Source organism: Hippopotamus amphibius, chromosome 8, assembly GCF_030028045.1.
Source record: "Hippopotamus amphibius kiboko isolate mHipAmp2 chromosome 8, mHipAmp2.hap2, whole genome shotgun sequence".
NCBI classification, from domain to species: Eukaryota; Metazoa; Chordata; class Mammalia; order Artiodactyla; family Hippopotamidae; genus Hippopotamus; species Hippopotamus amphibius.
Genome location: NC_080193.1, coordinates 58,529,530 through 58,547,217, shown reverse-complemented (window position 1 = coordinate 58,547,217; position 17,688 = coordinate 58,529,530). Strand labels below are relative to the sequence as shown.

Here is a 17,688-nt window from a genome sequence, read left to right as displayed (position 1 = left end):
AATTATGTCAAGCTTTGCTTTATATATATTTTAACTATTATAGGGCATATACTATTTTAAGACTTGTATCTGTCTAATCGTTCATATTATCATATAATGGTGAGCCTTTTTATTTCTATGAAAGCTGTTTGTTTTGAATTCTATTTTGGCTAATATTAATATTACTTTATTAATAAGGCAATTAATATTTTATGACTGTTCACGATTAAAATTTTAGAGCAAATGCTAATTATTTATTTAAAAAATCAAGACAGCAAGACTTATTCAGTTTTAGTGGCCTCTTATTGTTAGCAGAGGCAAGAGTAGAATCCAGGTCTTCCATTGCAAAATTTCTTTTCACTCAGTTGTAACAGACAAGTCAGTAATTTGGGGTCCAAGAGAATATACTTTCATAGATAGAGCATGAAAGTAAGAACAGTAAATGATCTCTTAAATATGAGTTTCCTGAAGGGGAAAGCATGTTTTACAGTATTTGTCATCCTGAATTACTTTCCTCAGCATATATGTTATGCACAAACAATTTTTGTTTTATTTATGATTATTTCTTAGAAGCTGATATAATTCCTTCTATTACTAGTTTAAAATTTTATTCATAAAATAATTAATTTTAATAGGAAATATATGCAAATGCTAAAAAAAAAAATGAATCTATGCAGAATAAAGTGAAAATTAGTTTTCTTTCCACTCCTAAACTCATCACCAGTTCCCATGGCAGAAATAATAACATTTCTTCATTAATCTTTCAAGATGGTATTTTGTGATTTACCTTCACATAGGTGTAGAAAAATCTTTTGTTTTTCAACTTAAATGGTAGCTTATCATGCACATGGTTCACATCTTGCTATTTTCAACCTACAAAATATTGGAAATTAGTCCATATCAATACATTCATATTAATCACATTCATTTATGTGGCCTTATAATATTGCACTCTGCGACTGTCATACATTATTTATTCAGCTGTCTCTTAATGAATACTTATGTTGCTTAATCTTTTGCTACCATAAATAATATTGCAAAGGATTTCCATCCTCATCTGCAGATTTTCATATGTACAACTCTATCTTTACAAATGGACCTAACCTGATCAAATGATGTATATATATTTAAACTTTTGATGGAATATTGTACAGTGGGGTTATACTTCCATTATCAATATATCAGAGTGCCCTTTGTCTACACTTTAATTAATGCAGTGTCTTATCAAATATTTTCATAGTTTTAAAATCTATCATTTTATGACAGAAATTGAATACTTTTTAAAATTTCAGTTGTTTATATTTTCCTTTCTATGAATTTTCTTTTTAATACCCTTTGTGCTGTTATTCATGTATTTTTTCTCGTCAATTTGTAGGAGCTCATATGTATTAAATAATTTAGTCCTTTATTACATTGCAGATATTTTACCCAGTTTGCTGTTTGTCTTTTGACTTTTTAAAAAAATTTTTTTCTCCTACAATTTCTTCAGTATAAATTAAACATCATTCTTTTCTTTAGGTCTTCTGTGATTTGTATCAAACTCAGAAAGGCTTTCTTCCTTCTAGCTTACTAAAAAGAATTCTTCCATATTTACTTTGAAAATTTCCATAGTTTTATTTTTTATTTCAAAAATTTTAGTCCATCTGGAAATTTTTTGTTTTAAGTCAGGATATTTTCCAAATTAATTTTTTTCCTGGCCCTCCAGAATGATCATATTTCTTAGCCCTATAGTCTGTTATGGGTTGGTACCAAAGTATTTTTTATTTAAATAAGAACATATTTTAATATTTGTTGGACTTAATCACTATTATACATTTCCTCTGAATTAACAAGATGCAATTTCCTGTTGAGTCCCAATTTTTAATGCAAGCTTAAGAATTATCTGGTATAATTTTAAAGAATGGCATTTGTAATTTTGTTGCATCACAGTAAATTTATAAATTAATTCATGCAGAAGCAAAATCTTTGAGGCATTGTTTGTTTCTATCTAATAACACTAAATGCCTTTTCCTTTTTTGAAGTCGTTAAACTTCTTCATATACTCTGTATATTTCTTAATATTTCTATTCCCAAGTTCCTTGTCTTCTTTTACTGTTGTTTTTCATTTTTGCTAATGTGCATTTGTTATTTTTCATTTTGTCTTCTTAGTGGCTGTTGTTTGTAGGAAGCCTAGTGATTTTTGTCTAAACTTTTGTACCTAACCATATTATTGAATTTTCTTTCTATTCTGTTGTAGTGCTGTCAGTTGATTATCCTAGATTTTCCAAGTATACACATTTTTAACCCATAAATAATAATTTTAGTTCCTCCTTTCCACTTTTTACTTATTGTTTTCACTTATCTACATCAATTAAAACTTTCAGAAAAAGATGAAACATTAGTGTACATCCTGATCTTTTACCTCACTTTAGTGGGATGCTTTCAGAGATTCCCCTTTAGACCTAATGCTAGATTTTAGTTTATGATTAGATTATACACGTATATTTATGTATGTAAAAAAAAAAGTAGATACTTTTGAAGAAGCAGCCATTCTGTGATTTAAAAACTATATTCTTTAGTATTATTCAATATAAATTTCTCTAGCAAGTAGCTGCTGCACCAGTAACGTACTGCTTAACTAAGGGCAAACTATCAGCCAGAGGAAGGGGCAGCTCTTCAGAGCTATAATGTCCCTAGTTTCAGCACGTGCTGAGAAATATCTGACTATTTTTGGTGTGTCATCATCCAGTCTTTTCTCTTACCCAATATCTCTTTTGCTTATTCCGTTGAGTGATCTCTGGAACTTAATAGTCACAATAATTATTAAACATTTATTAAGATATTATTAAGTATTCACACTTTTAATTGTCAATTATCCTGATAACTCAGTATGTTATACACTTTATAAATTACAAAAGAATAGAGGATCAGAGAGTTTAAGTAAATTTTTCAAACTTATACAGCTAGTTGATAGCAGAGCTCTGCCTTAAACCCACTGTTTCTGACTTCAAGTCTTTACTCTTTGACTACATCACAGTTACCTCTACATTTGTATTTACTGTGATGATTTTCAGCTTATAAGACAAATTTGCATACATCATCTAATTGAATTCTGATAGCAACAGTTTAAGTTAGATTGAAAGGTGATTCTTGTTAAACTCATTTTATAGGTAAAGACAGTTAATTCTTGATAAGATAAACAGTGTTTCTAAGCCAACAGTTTTTTCATAGCCAAAGCAGCTAATCAAACAAGGATTACTGATTGAAAATTATAGCTAGCTATTATTTCTTTTAAACCACTGTTCATCACACACAACCTTTTATTTTTTGCTTTAAGAATGTGAAATTTTGGATTTTAAATTTTATGACTATTTATTGTATTGGGAGCTCTTTGGAACTAGTTATTTTATACATGTTTGGTATCTTGTATCAGTCAGCAATTATCACAGTGATGTCTTGCAATAAACACCACAATACTGTGCAATAAATTACCATCATACCTAAGTGATCACAACAATAAACATAATTTTTGCTCTTATATTCTCAGGATTTCTGGGCAGTTCTTATGGGTGTGGCCAGGCTTACTTATACTCTGTGATCAGCTGAAGGTCAAGTAGATGACTCTGTTGATCATGGCAGCATCTCTCCCGTGCTAGCTGTCAGGTGGTCCCTTAGGATGGATTCATTTCTTCTCCACATTTAATCACTCAGAACACATTTGTTTAATGTGCCGGGCAGAGCTCTCCAGTGAAAAAAATGGCAGGTGCCTTCTTTCCACCCAGGGCAGCCAGGACCTTTTAATCTAAGACCCAGTGTATACTATGTATCCCCTGGTGCTAGCTGTTAGGGACAGCAAAATGAGCAAGACAGACAAGATCCCTGTTTAACAGAGTTTATAAGCCAGTGAGGAAGATCAGTGACAAACAAGGAAATATTGATTTTAAAGTGTACTTCAAAAAAAAATAAACAGGCTATGGTGATATTGAAAAATGGAGATGTACTTTTGTTAGATAACTGATCAGGAAAGACCTCTTTGAGGAAATAAGGTTAATGAGAACAGTAAACCTGGTTGCCGTTGACCAAATCTCAATACAAATGAAGTTGAATAGAGTTAAATGCATTGGCTTATATACTGGAAGTATGAGAAATGTATAGGGAATTTGAAGGAAGGAGCTAGTCTTAGGGATAATTGGAACTATGGATTTAAATGTCTTTAGGGCATGGTCTCTCACCTAGTCATCACTGCTTCTGTTTCTGAGGCTTTTTTTCTCTTCTCCTACAATACCATGTGTAGACTTAAACAAACTACAAGGACGTGAACTGACATGGACTGACAACACTAGGTTGAGAAATCTGTGACCAAAGAAGAAAAGAGACTCTTTCCCTTCAGCTTGCAAACTTCTCTGGAAGTTTACAAACCCATCTTCCTGACAGATCTCACATCCACCTCTTCAGCCAACCACTGTGGACAGGGGTGATTACAACAGCTCACATTCACAGACATGTATAGACTTGGATAGGAAAACCAATTTCCATAAAGAAAAGCACAAAAGGGTGACACTAACATGGAAACAGGTGAAATCTTTGTGAGCCTGGATGCCTCCCTCAAAATGTATTTTCATCAAGCAATTCATGTTTAACCCACATTAATATGTCCAACAGTAATTGGTATAGGACTTGATACATTTTCAAAATGATAATTTTAGTAACTTTTGGGTATTCAAATGTTCTTTCTTTTAGAAACAAAAATATAAAACTTTAATCTCATATATGTTTTCAGAGCTTCTTCTCTTTCTCCCTACTCAGGTCTGGTCCAGGATTAAAAACTATGAGGGAGAAGGTGGGAAGGAGTTGCAGGAGGGAGGGGATATGGAGATATATGTATAAATACAGCTGATTCACTTTGGTGTACAGCAAAAACTGGCATAACAGTGTAAAGCAATTATATTCCAATAAAGAGCTTTAAAAAAAAAAATACTATGGGGGAAAAGTGGTAGACATGATTTTCTTGGGTTGTGCAGAAAGCCACTATCTTCCTTCTTATGGAGACTATTCACTAATTATTGGCCCAATAATTCTGTTCATAGAAATAGTCTTTTGTTGGATCTCTCTCCTTTGTGGATCTAGAGTCATGTGATGGGCTAAGAGTGGCAGAGTTAGTTTTATTCACCTCTTAACAGTTCCTATGTTGATGTTTCTGAAGTTTGGATTGTCAGCTAAAATTACATTAAAACAGAAAATATCATATTTTGTCTTGGAATTGCAACAATTGTATTTTAAAATGAGAATCAGGTGTGTAAAAATTAAAAGAATAAAAACACATTTATACCTTATTTTAGTAAACACAAATAAACCTAAGTTTTTCAAGTTTCTTTTAAATTTTGGATTGGAAGAGATTGCTTCTTTAATGACAAAATTACATAATAAATTATACTTTTAAATAAATGGATTTTGACCTCAAGCACTTTATTCTGCTTACTAAAGCATATAAATATTTACATAAGCCTGTTAAAATAAATTTATTTTCAGATCCCTTTGAAGCATTCATCATCTTTTCTATTCGCCATGAGATCAGAAGGATTGATCTTCATAAAAGAGACTATAGTCTACTTGTTCCTGGACTGAGAAACACAATAGCACTTGATTTTCACTTCAATCAAAGTTTACTTTATTGGACAGATGTTGTAGAAGACAGAATATACCGGGGCAAGCTTTCTGAAAGTGGAGGTACATCTATTACAATTTTGACTTAATGTTTGGATTAATTTCTAACTAGAAATTCCAGGAAACTATGCTATAATCAGAAGGAATTTTGATTAATCGCTGCCCTTTGGTTCTTTATCTTCTCCCACATATGTGTAAAACCAGGAATGTGAAGTATATGTGTGAAGATATGTCAAGGGAGGGGAATGCTGAAGGCCTGTACTATTCATACCATTTTCAAATTATGAACTTTTTCATGCATATTCGGTAAAGAAATTTATTTACAAGAAAAATCGACTGTCTTCTACATACTAGTAGTCATATTGTTAAAATAGCTTGTTTTTTAATTTGGTTTTCATCTTTCATTATAATTCAAAGAAATAATGAATTAATAAAGAGACTACTAATACGAGGTAAATAATTTTTTCCATAATTTGACATCTCTTTTATCCAATCTAGGCCCTTCTTAAGTAACAAGGCTTTGAGATAAATATATGTAGTCATTCTCTTGACAATCTTAGATCTGTGTAGCATTCCAAAGGCCAGGTATTTCTATCAAAATCTAAATTCCTCCTTAAATCACCTTTGGAAATTTGGAAAAATGTAATACTTGAACATACAATATAATTATGTATGGATTTGTGTCCTGTGTCATATCACAAGGTACTGATTTCAAATGATGGATTTAGATCCATGACTTTAGATGCTTAACTGTTTAAAAATACACACTATTAAAATGTCTAACAAAAGCACAGGCAATGTCATGAATTATAAAGAGTTATCCTATTAGAAAAAAGTGTTTTTAAAATATATGTATTTTTTGCATTTCAGAAGAAATTGAGTAGATAAATAACAATAGTGCTGGGTATTACCAAATTGCTTATTTTGATTTAGACCACACTACTGGTTTCTTCTCTTATTTGCGAACATGTTATATTCTGCAGTTCTTATGGCTCAGGTGTGTGTGGGGGGATGTGATGTGGGGCTTATCTTTGCTAGGGTTGAATGCAATAACAGCGATCTTACCAGTCATGCTTCAGAAAAAGAGTGGGTGCTGACTAGCTATGATGCATGTTGCCCCAGGTGGGCTTTTTTTTTATTCTACCCCTGAAGATCAACGTTTGAATTATATTGCAGAGTTTAACTAGCACATCATTATTTCCAGAATCCCTTGTACTGCCTAAAAAGTCAGAAACACAAAATAACTTTTTTGCAACCTAACCATTGCTATGAGCCTCAGAGTTGTTTAAAAATTCCGTTACACTGTCACTGAAAGGATTTAAGAGATTAAAAATCTCTGCTGCAAAGATCAGTAATTCTAAATTTGGGGGCTTCTTAGTTTCCTCTGTGTCAGGTAGCACTTTTGCACTATATCTCTCAAGGTTACTGTAATGTCAAATACTTCATATTGCTGATAAGTAGGCCTTTTCCTGTGTGCTTAACAGATTCCTTGAATGGGTACAATGTTGGTTTCTCTTTGTTTTTGTAGGTGTCAGTGCTATTGAAGTGGTCGTGGAGCATGGCCTGGCTACCCCAGAAGGACTGACAGTTGACTGGATAGCAGGCAACATATACTGGATAGACAGCAATCTGGACCAAATCGAAGTGGCCAAACTGGATGGTTCCTTAAGAACTACACTCATAGCAGGAGCTATGGAACACCCCAGGGCCATCGCTTTGGACCCAAGATATGGGTAAAGAAGTTTGCCTTTCACAGATTCACTATGACTTAAAAAATAATCTCTCAAATTAGTATTGAATTCAATAATCTCATAAATTATGAGTCAAAGTGCATATTTTGTGCATGTAAGTATGTGTGTTTATATACTTGTGCACAGGTATATATATGTGTATATGTTTATATATACATATACATATATGCATAATTGTATATGTGTGTCTGTGTGTGTATTTATATATATCAACCAGTTTTAGTTTATTACCATGAATTTGGTTATAGGATTGCTTACATAGTTACTTTTAGAAGATAGAACTTTTTTTTTCCTAAATATGGGCATTAGGCCCTTTGGGAAGCTATTGTAACTCTACTTTGAAGCAGTAATTTAATGAATTTCTTTTTGACCTGCCAAAGAGATGCTGTAATTATTTCTAGTGGTTGCAAACCACCGGGCCAGTCTTTGGTCCAAACAGTCACAGTTGTTAACCACCTCACCCTTTATTTGTATTTGTATGTACTTGGAGTTAGTTTAAAAGAAAATTGGAGTAATCTTGAAGGAGTCCAGTGGTGAGATGCTGACTATTGGGACATTTGAAAGATAAGACATATGATTCTGGAAAACAAGGTCAAAGGTATAATTTAGGTTATTGCCCCAACTGTTTCCCTGCATTCTTTTGTGATAGAGCAGAAGAGAGACAGCGGAGTTGGAGCCAGAAAGCAAGGGCGCCAGGACTGCTCAGTCACTTATCCTCCAGGGAACCTACTCAAGTGTATTATCTTCCTTGATTTCAGTTTTCTCCTTTATAACTCAGGGATAACAACATCTTTCTAATTAGGTTGTTTTGAGGAGATAGCAAAATATGGAAGATAATATATAACTCATCTATATGGGAGTACTTTGTTATTATTGTTAATTGTTTATTTCTTTGGTAATTATTTTGTAAATCCAAAGTCATTGTCCAGTCTAAAGGGTGGTAGAAAGGAAACTTTTTTTTTGCTCTGCACCTTTAAGTAATACAAAGTCTAGTAGGGAGGACCAAGGCAAGAGGGGGTCTGCCAGGAGGGAGTTTACTGAGAGGCAGAAGAGAGAAAAGGGAGCCTTGTGTTTTTAACAGTTTCCTGACTCACACTCTCTGCTTTGTGCTCTGGTGTATGCCCACAACCCAGAAATCAATAAATTGGAAAGTGTGTTTGTTTTCCTTTTTCTCAATTCAGATACAGAAATTAAAGGGGCAAGGCAGCTTGTCTAGAGCAAGGCTCCAAATTGGCAACTCTCATTGCTGTGTTTGTTTTACCTTCCACAGTATTTTACATTTATTTGAATTAATTGCCAAAATTTTAAATATTGAAAGATTTTGCATACAACTCTGGATTTCTGGCTTCTTTTGAAAAAGGAGGGAAATCTGGCCACAGTCAACAGAGTGGTAGCTGTATCTTTTAGCCTGGAGGTGTGTCCTCCAGTTTACACAGTTTAAGCTTTGCCCATTTCACTCGTTACCTCCTGTAATAACAACTCACTAGGAAGGAGTCAACTATGTTTAATGAGAAATTCCCTTTTTCAAACAGACTCTTCCTGAGGTTACAAGTAGATTGCTTATCCTGACCCTTTACTTCCCACAGAGGTCCATCAGCAGCAGAGGTTCTACCCTCAATGTAACAGCTACTGCTGTGAAATTTTCACCTTTTAGACCTATCTACGTTGTACCAGCATCTTATCTGCATGAGAAACTTTCTGCATAAGGGAAAGTGATATTTTGGAGAAAGTTGTAATTTTAGCAAGTATACCAGCATGGTAGAACTGTGAATGTTTCCCAAAATGCAAAGGGCACACAGAGAGAAAAAACAAATACATAAAACAAGTGTATAAAATTTTTGAAAATAGTCTGACCAAACAAAGCAGTGGATCTGGGAGTTGAAGATTCATTCTCTATAGCTTTGAACTGACAACGCTCAGAATGAACTTATTTATCTCAGTTTGGGGAATAGCCAAGCTGAGAGGAGAAAAAGAAAACAGAAATGCAAAAGACACACAATCCACAAATGATACTTGAATGAAAATATCAGGCACTATTTGAGTGATATAAGGGGATCTCCAGTAGTAAAACATTGTCTAAGAGTTGAAAGTTAGTACAGGAAGCTAGCCTCTGAGGAGGGAAAACCTGATAATGCTTCTAAGAAAGGTGATATCCTCCACTGCTAATTGGTACTACAAAATTGTGAGGCTAATTAAGATAATTACAGTGGTAATAAATTTATTTAATGGGTGAAGAAATGACACTTGTAAAATCATTTCTTGCATAAATGACCAAAGTTCAAATGACATTACCAATTCACTTAACTCTAGGAATAAATTAAAGGTTTGACAGGTTTGGGTATCATAATATGATAGAATTTTTATTATTAAAAATTATTTTATAAAGGATTGACATGGTTAAGATATGAGGTTCATATAATTACCGTGAGAGCCATTGTACATTTAAATTTAAAATGTAGTAATTAAATTTAAAAATGTAGTGCAAATATTAAAATATGTTCAGCCTTATTGGATAGTTTGGTAAAAAGTTCATAGAAATTTTTAAACATGGGACCTTTCATAAGGTAGGCTGAGAGCATAGTAAACATAACTCTTCCCCTATCTCTCAAATTACTCATGAAATATGTAAGAAAGCTATGAATCAAAATTATGGGAGCTCCAAAGACATTTAAACTTTTTTTGAAAATTTTTATTTTAGGATAAACCTACTGAATAATTTTCCAAGAAATCTAGTTTGTGTAAATACTATTACCTTTCCTACTCAATTGTAAGCTTTCTGATGGCAGAGTTGCTTCCAAGGCTATGAAATCCTTTATTGCCCTTGATATATCTAATTGTGCTCAATAAGTGCTTATTAAGTAAATTAATGCATATGAATAGACCTTTTGTTTACATGAAACTTATGAGATGTCAAAGATACACCTTAAAGAGTGAAGTATATAGGAAAATACAGCTGATGGGCAATACTATCATCTTCTTTTGACAGTAACGAATGAAAGAAAAGGTTTGCAACCAGCCACTGTGCTCCCTCAGCACAGCTGAGAAAAAAAGCAGGCTATAACATTAGCCCCATAAAACACGTTTACATCATATGAGCTTCCTAAAGCAGTCAAGGTCTCTGTGACCTTTTCCACAAATGCCAAAAAAGAAATGTTTTTAATCGACTACTTAGCTTCCTCAACCTGGAATCCACAGACCTTCATTTTATCTTATAAGACATATTTGCTACCATGCCACATTCCTTCAGTATTCTGTGTTTTGACCCAGTGTCCCAAGTGACAAGTTATTCCAAGATGCTAAATTGGGAATCTTAGGGAGGAGCCATTTTTCTTTCATTCCATTTTAAAGGAATACACTTATTGCTAAGGTGACCTGAAAGAGTACATGAATCTCCTGTAAACATTAAGCTTATTATTAGGGAGTAACAAACACCAGGGAGTTCAGTATCTACAAGGCACTCACTTCAGTTCTTGAACTTTGATTGCTTTTGTGTTTCTGCAATTGCATGGCGTCTTCCTGCTCCATTGCTGGTGTTTAGTTTTCATTTGCATTAATAACTGGACTCTGCTATGACCACTGCAGTTGGTGAAAGTACATATAGTAATTGTGAAGATTAGTGAGACATCTAAATAAAATTTTAATTTTATCTGGGAGCATTTCTAAATGAAAATAATAAAAAATATTGTTGATTTTAGAAGACCTAAAGATTATAGATAAGAAAGCTCTCTTTTTGCCAAGATCTTTTATTTTCACCTTCTGCAACTTGACCTGATAGATGATAATAGCCTTTTTGTGCCCATAATGGTACAAGTTGTTCATGGCCCATTGACCCAATTTAATCCTGTTACAGACTAACCGGTGAATGCAGAAACTGTAGAATCAGTCGACTGTAGTCTCTTTTTTAAAGCAATCATGGTTGAACATTTCCATAAGTCCTGTAAGAAGGGAATTTCAGTCTTTGTATACTTGGAGAAATAATGCAGTCATTGAAATGCTAATACATTTTAGCCATAAAAAGAAGGTAATAAGGTAAAAATGATTCTTTTAAAATACCACATTGTAAAGTGTACAAAAGAGTGCCTAGAATTTTATGAAACAATGACCCTTGAAATCAACTTTTAAAATTGATTGTAAACTGACTTATGGCAAGGTTAAGAACATTTTTAGGGGAACTAATTCTAGAACATGTATTTTATAAAAAGTGTTGGCAATTTCCCACCTAAATTAATAAAAGATTGGGACTATAATGACCACTACAGAAGAAACAGCTTAATGCTGCTATATTTAGTGAAGAAATGAAGGGACCACTTATTTTATAATTCCTCAAAGTGTCCCAAACCATATATTTTTGTCCACTGGCATTTGAAAGTCTACAGTGCCTGCTTCTGGTAAACCTACGTATAAAGAATGCAGAATTGCAGGGTTACTTATATGCACGTTAGAATTGCTGTAACTACATAAGGCAGAAGGAGGTAGAAAGTTAAAAGAGAGACACCAATTCTCTATTTGTTATACAGGCATAAGACAGTGCTTCAGATGTCTTTGGGTCATCAGGCCAGAGTGTGGAGTAGAATGTTGTCTAGATCTAGTGGTGGCTTATCCACAGATACTCAGACTGCTTATGATTCTCAAATTCACTGTGTTTGTTTTCAAAGATTATTTTTCCTAATCTTTTTCAAACTTGCAAATCTCTCTACCTTGTTTGTCAAGATATCACCATAAATTTAATCAATGCTATGTTGGTCTTATTTCTTAAAATAATCTGATTTTTTTAATGTTAAGTTTAAAGGGAAGGTGATAAACAACAAGCTGGTGTCCCTGAAAAGATGTGTCCATCCAAAATTAAATTTGAAGTGAAACACATAATTCATTTCTTATTCATTGTTTTCAAGAAAGACATTCAACTACTCAACCAAATAGCCTACCAGCTTTATATTAATTAAACTTTATTTTCTATTTAATTAGTAACAGATTATACATGAGGTAACTTATAAGCAATATATATAGTATTGATATTTCGAGGTAATTAGCATTTCCTCGTACAAATCAATCCTATCTTTAAACATTAGTCTTTTCAGAAAAAGAATCCCAATGATAAGATTTTTATAAATATTCTCAGGTACATTTTAAAAAATTATCTATATATTTAATTTTGGGTTAGTTACACTCTTAAACATTTATTATAGAAATTTTCAAATACACAAAATAAAAGGAATTGTAAAACAAACTCCCTCATATCTATCACCCAGATTCAACAATTATCAATACATTGTCCTCTGATATATTAACGTTCATTTTTGTTCTTCCCAAATAATTTATTTAACTTATTCAAATATTTGGTGGTTAAACAATGAATAATTTAGATATTGTTTTTGTGGATATGTTCCCACCACCAGAGCTATGGAAACTCCTAAAGATGCTCATGAAACAAAAACTTTTTTTTTAATATAAACTCAGTTTTTGAGAGACATTCTATGAGAGAAACCTATTCCTATGACCTACTCCTCTGAATTTTTTTCTCATGGTTTTGACTCATGCTTACTTTATAAACCTAATCTACCTTCACAGCCATGCTGTTGTAACATTTAAATATTGACATTAGTATTAATCCTCATTCTTTGTCTCCCTCCCTCTGTCTGTCTGTCTGTGTGTGTGTGTGTGTGTGTGTGTGTGTGTGTGTGTGGAGGGGAGGGAGTATGTGTGTGTGTCTATCCCTCTCTCTCCATTTCTTTAATAGTTTGGAATGACTTTGAAATTTTGCCTTTAAAAAATATTTCCAATGCATATGTGTGTGGATGCTCGTGCAAACACCAATGTTTCTATTTGCTAGCCATTCTGTGTGTTAAGTTGTTTGCATCCGTGACCTCATCAAATACTCCAACAAGTGGTTCTGTTAGAGTTTTATTTACAGATAAGCAAGTGGAATCGGATTAAGTATGCTGGAGTCAGTGACAGATCCCGAATTTGATTCCAAGCTTGCCTGATGCATTGCCATTATTAACAATTGACACAATTATTTAATGACATTTTTTGAATGTCTAGCACTTAAATTGTATGGGATCCTAAACTCTTATCAAGAAGGTCGATATCTTCCTTCCCTGTTCACCACTTGCCTTTAGCATGTATACGTACTAAATTTCTAACATTTTGTTTTGTATTGTCTTCTAATCATTTTATATTTGTAAATCCTATATCTATAAGAGACTATATACAGCTCAAAAATTGAAGTCATAATGAATAGTTTACATCACTCCACATTTCTTAAATACATATAATTTTTTTAAAGAGAAGAGAGTTTGAATTGCATTTTGAATTTTGTTCCAGAGGATTGTTTCCTTTTTCCAGGGTAATCCACCAAATTCGTATACCTAAGGATCATTCACAGTAATGGAAGAATTGCAAAATAGCAAAACTAAATACAATTATAATGAAAACAAATTTATTTTTACTAATGACTTTACCATTTCTGACCAAAATGTTGTCAGAATGGATACAGTAATAGGAAAATGTATTGGCTGCTGTCACTGTCTTTCCAGTTCTTTGCATTCTCCCTCCCCAGATCTCCATGCTACCCATTGGGTTGGTTCTACTACCAAAGTAGAGAAGGCAACTACCATTTATTGATTACCAACAATGTTCCTACTCCAATACCAAATGCTTTCCCTTTGTTATTTTATTTAGTGACATGACATTAAAGAGTTAGGTGTTAAAAGCATGAGAACAGAAGTTAAGCTATCCAGTTTCCCAACTCTCTCTGCCACTTGCTGGCCATGTAACCTGGTCGAGTAATTTAACTTCTTTAAGTTTGTCTTCTCATCTGTAAAAGATGCATAACTTTAACCATGGCCTCATGATAGATTAAATGAGATAATCTATGTAAAGCACTGAAAATAGTATTTAGCATATAGTAAGCACTCAAAAAACATTAACAATTTGTAATGATTCCAGAATTGCTGTGTAACTATATTATATATACTATAGTAACATACATCAGCAGTTTAGGCCACTGTCAATTAAACATAAACCATCCATTACCTAATAGCCTTAGAAATCAAATGTGCAGCATGAAACATTTGATGCCTATCGTGTGGAACTGTTTATACACCATGAATTTGTAGAATTACAAATAGTGATTAGTTAAAAAAATTGTATTATAACAATTGCATGTTTGTATAAATCAAAGTATATGATATCCTTCTGTTTTCCTTCTGCATCCTCTGTCATCTGATCTGTCCCAGTCATGTGAACCTAAACATCATCTCTATGCAGAATACTTTCAAATTCATGTCTCCAACTCTGCTGCCTTCTCTGAACTTCACCCTGGAGTACCACACAGGTTCCTGGAAAGCTCCTTTTTTATGTCTTAAAATCTCAAGGTCTAAAAATTCAAAACTAAACTTTTGATAGCTACACACATCCATCCACACTCAGTTCCCAGCTCTTAACATCTGGTTCTCTTCCATTTTTCCCTTTTCACTTAATGGATTCCCTGCACACCCTCTGCCTGACCCTACTCTGAGTATGCCAAAACAAGAAACTGACAGCCATCCATGATTCTGTTCTCTACTTCATTCCTTACATCCCATTATCGGTTAGTCCTGGCAGTTAGTTCTACCTCAAAAATATTCCTTGAATCCGTTCATTTCTCTTCACTATTGCCATATCCAAACCACTACCATCTTTGCCTGGTCCTTTAAAATAATCACTTGATGTACCCATTCTCCTGCCTCACTATAATCCATTTGTATATGATGGATTCTCCCCTTCTTAAATGTGCTTCTTATTTCCTTGGAATAAAATCCCAAATAATTGCCTTACCCTGCAAGGTCCATAAGATTACCCTCTTTAACTTCACCTTCTTCCCCTTTCCTCCTCACTGCCATGTTTCTGATACATTGACCTTATTTCTGTTCCTCAAAGCACCCACTTTCTTTCCCCCATTAGGTCCTTTGTATCTCTCATTTATTTTTCATGCCCCACTCTTTATACTGCTCTCCTCCGCTCAGATTCAGTGTAAATATCACCTCCTCAAAGTGCTTCTTTCCCCTGATCACCTTCTCTAAGTAGAGCACTCACCTGCTCTTCTCTCTCATAACAAAAGTATTCTTGAACATATTTCAGAAGCTGTAATTATGTATTCGTGTGTTTATTTAGTCTGTCTCCTCCACTGGACTCTAAGCCCCGTGAGCTTAGATAATGCATCTGTTTCTCTTGTGATTGTTTACCTAACCAGTACCTAGCATGTCGTAGGCACTCAATAAATATCTGTGGAATGAATGAAACAATGGTATTATTTGTTTTTCTCCAGAATTCTTTTTTGGACAGATTGGGATGCCAATTTTCCTCGCATTGAATCAGCCTCCATGAGTGGTGCTGGGAGAAAAACCATCTACAAAGATATGAAATCAGGGGCTTGGCCTAATGGACTCACTGTGGACCACTTTGAAAAAAGGATAGTTTGGACAGATGCCAGGTTTAAAAAAATGATTTTTTTTCTGTATTTTCTGTTTTTACCTTCCTTAGATAATATTTACAAAATCAAAGTGTCCTAACATGCATGTATCATGTATGTAGACATTGAAACTGGTGATTTTGTTTTTTTTTATGATGTTTTTTTAAATCTTTCTGCAAATCAGATACAGGACCATATTTTTATGCAGGTTTTTTCTGTCATTTATCTAAGTAGTATGATCATATCACTGGGCTGTTTGAACGAGTTCTCATCTACTACTGATGCATTTCCTTTTCTGTAGGTCAGATGCCATTTATTCAGCCCTCTATGATGGAACAGGCATGATAGAAATCATCCGAGGTCATGAATACCTTTCTCATCCCTTTGCTGTGTCTCTATATGGGAGTGATGTCTATTGGACAGACTGGAGGACCAACACATTGTCAAAAGCCAATAAGTGGACAGGGCAGAATGTCTCTGTGATTCAGAAAACCAGTGCACAGCCATTTGACCTTCAGATATACCATCCCAGTCGTCAGCCACAGGGTAAGTGCTTGTTATGAATTAACCATCAGAAATTATTTTCACCTTAATCATGTAATATTCAAACTGTAAAATAACTTTTGTAAGTTAACAGTTATTAATATTTTATATATTGCATGATGGAAGTGGTTCCAGCCTTTATTTTAATTAGCTTGGGGTTTTTTTCTTTTCCTTTTTTATTTATTTTACATGGAAATAAGTAGAAAAATCTTAGAAATTTAGGGTTTTATGCAGTTGTTGCCATCATATTATTTTCCTAGCATCCTTTATTGAAATTTAGGTTACATTACTGTTTTAAGACATTTTTGAACATATTTTCTTGTATGTAAATAACTCAGAATGGCCTTAACATCATTCTTTTATAATCATACCAATTTTTAAATGAAAAGTGCCAATAAAATGTGAATCATAATCTGAAGAAGAGTAATACGTTTGATCTATCAAAAGACTTCATGTGCAGTCAAATGAGTAGATTATCAAATCTATTCTCTCCACACTCAGGTAACCATCTATCATCATTCTTCATACACTAGCACATGGCATAAAAGTTGCCATATGTTAGTTAAAGGAATGCTTAGGAGTTTATTTAACATTATAAAATAAAATTTGCTCATTACAGTTAAGTTATAGAATGTAGAAAAACAGGGAACAGAAAAAATGTACAACTATTTTTCCAGCTCCCAGAGCAACAAACATTTTGTTGTTATTTCTTCTAGCTGTTTCAATAGAGATATTGAATAACACAGTAATAAGTAAATCTATTGATGAACTGCTATGTGCCATTTAGGCTTGACCTTTTTTCCTAATCATCAGAGCCATCAAACAAGATAGTTATTCCCATTTTCTATGAGAAAGTTGAAGCGCAGGGAAGCAAAGTAACCTGACTCAGAGTATTAAGTCTCATCAAAAGGCAGCACCAGGGTTTCAATGAGCATGTCCAACTCCATAGTCCGTGCTTCATTCTTTGCTAAATTAAGAAAACTTTTGTATCTCTTCTTATTTAATATCATGCTTTATTTTTAATTTCGTATCTTCCTTTTTACACTTAACATTACCAACTCGCTTATCATTGATGCCTAATTGCATTTTTAAGAACTACATATTTTTACATCACATGTGACTATCAAAAATGTTCCCAATTATTTGTCTATTATTGGATATTCAGTGTGATTTTAGTTCATTTCTATTCTGTCATTAATAATTTTAAGGCATGTATCTATCCATAAGTGTCATTTTCCATATTTTATAGTCTTGGGTTTTACTGTCACTGTTAGCAAGTTATATGATCTTTTGTAGTTGCCAGAAACAAATACATGAACA

At 33.5% G+C, this 17,688-nt stretch overlaps 1 protein-coding gene across 1 annotated transcript in view; it reads left to right on the top strand.

Annotated features, from left to right (window-relative positions):
- Nucleotides 1–17,688, top strand: part of LRP1B (LDL receptor related protein 1B) — a 1,778,947-nt gene that overhangs the window by 1,173,562 nt on the left and 587,697 nt on the right. Inside the window, exons 24-27 of the mRNA XM_057745031.1 lie at nt 5,488–5,685; nt 7,151–7,355; nt 15,682–15,846; nt 16,127–16,371. Coding sequence (XP_057601014.1) covers nt 5,488–5,685; nt 7,151–7,355; nt 15,682–15,846; nt 16,127–16,371 — 813 coding nt within the window. The remainder of the gene's footprint in view (nt 1–5,487; nt 5,686–7,150; nt 7,356–15,681; nt 15,847–16,126; nt 16,372–17,688) is intronic.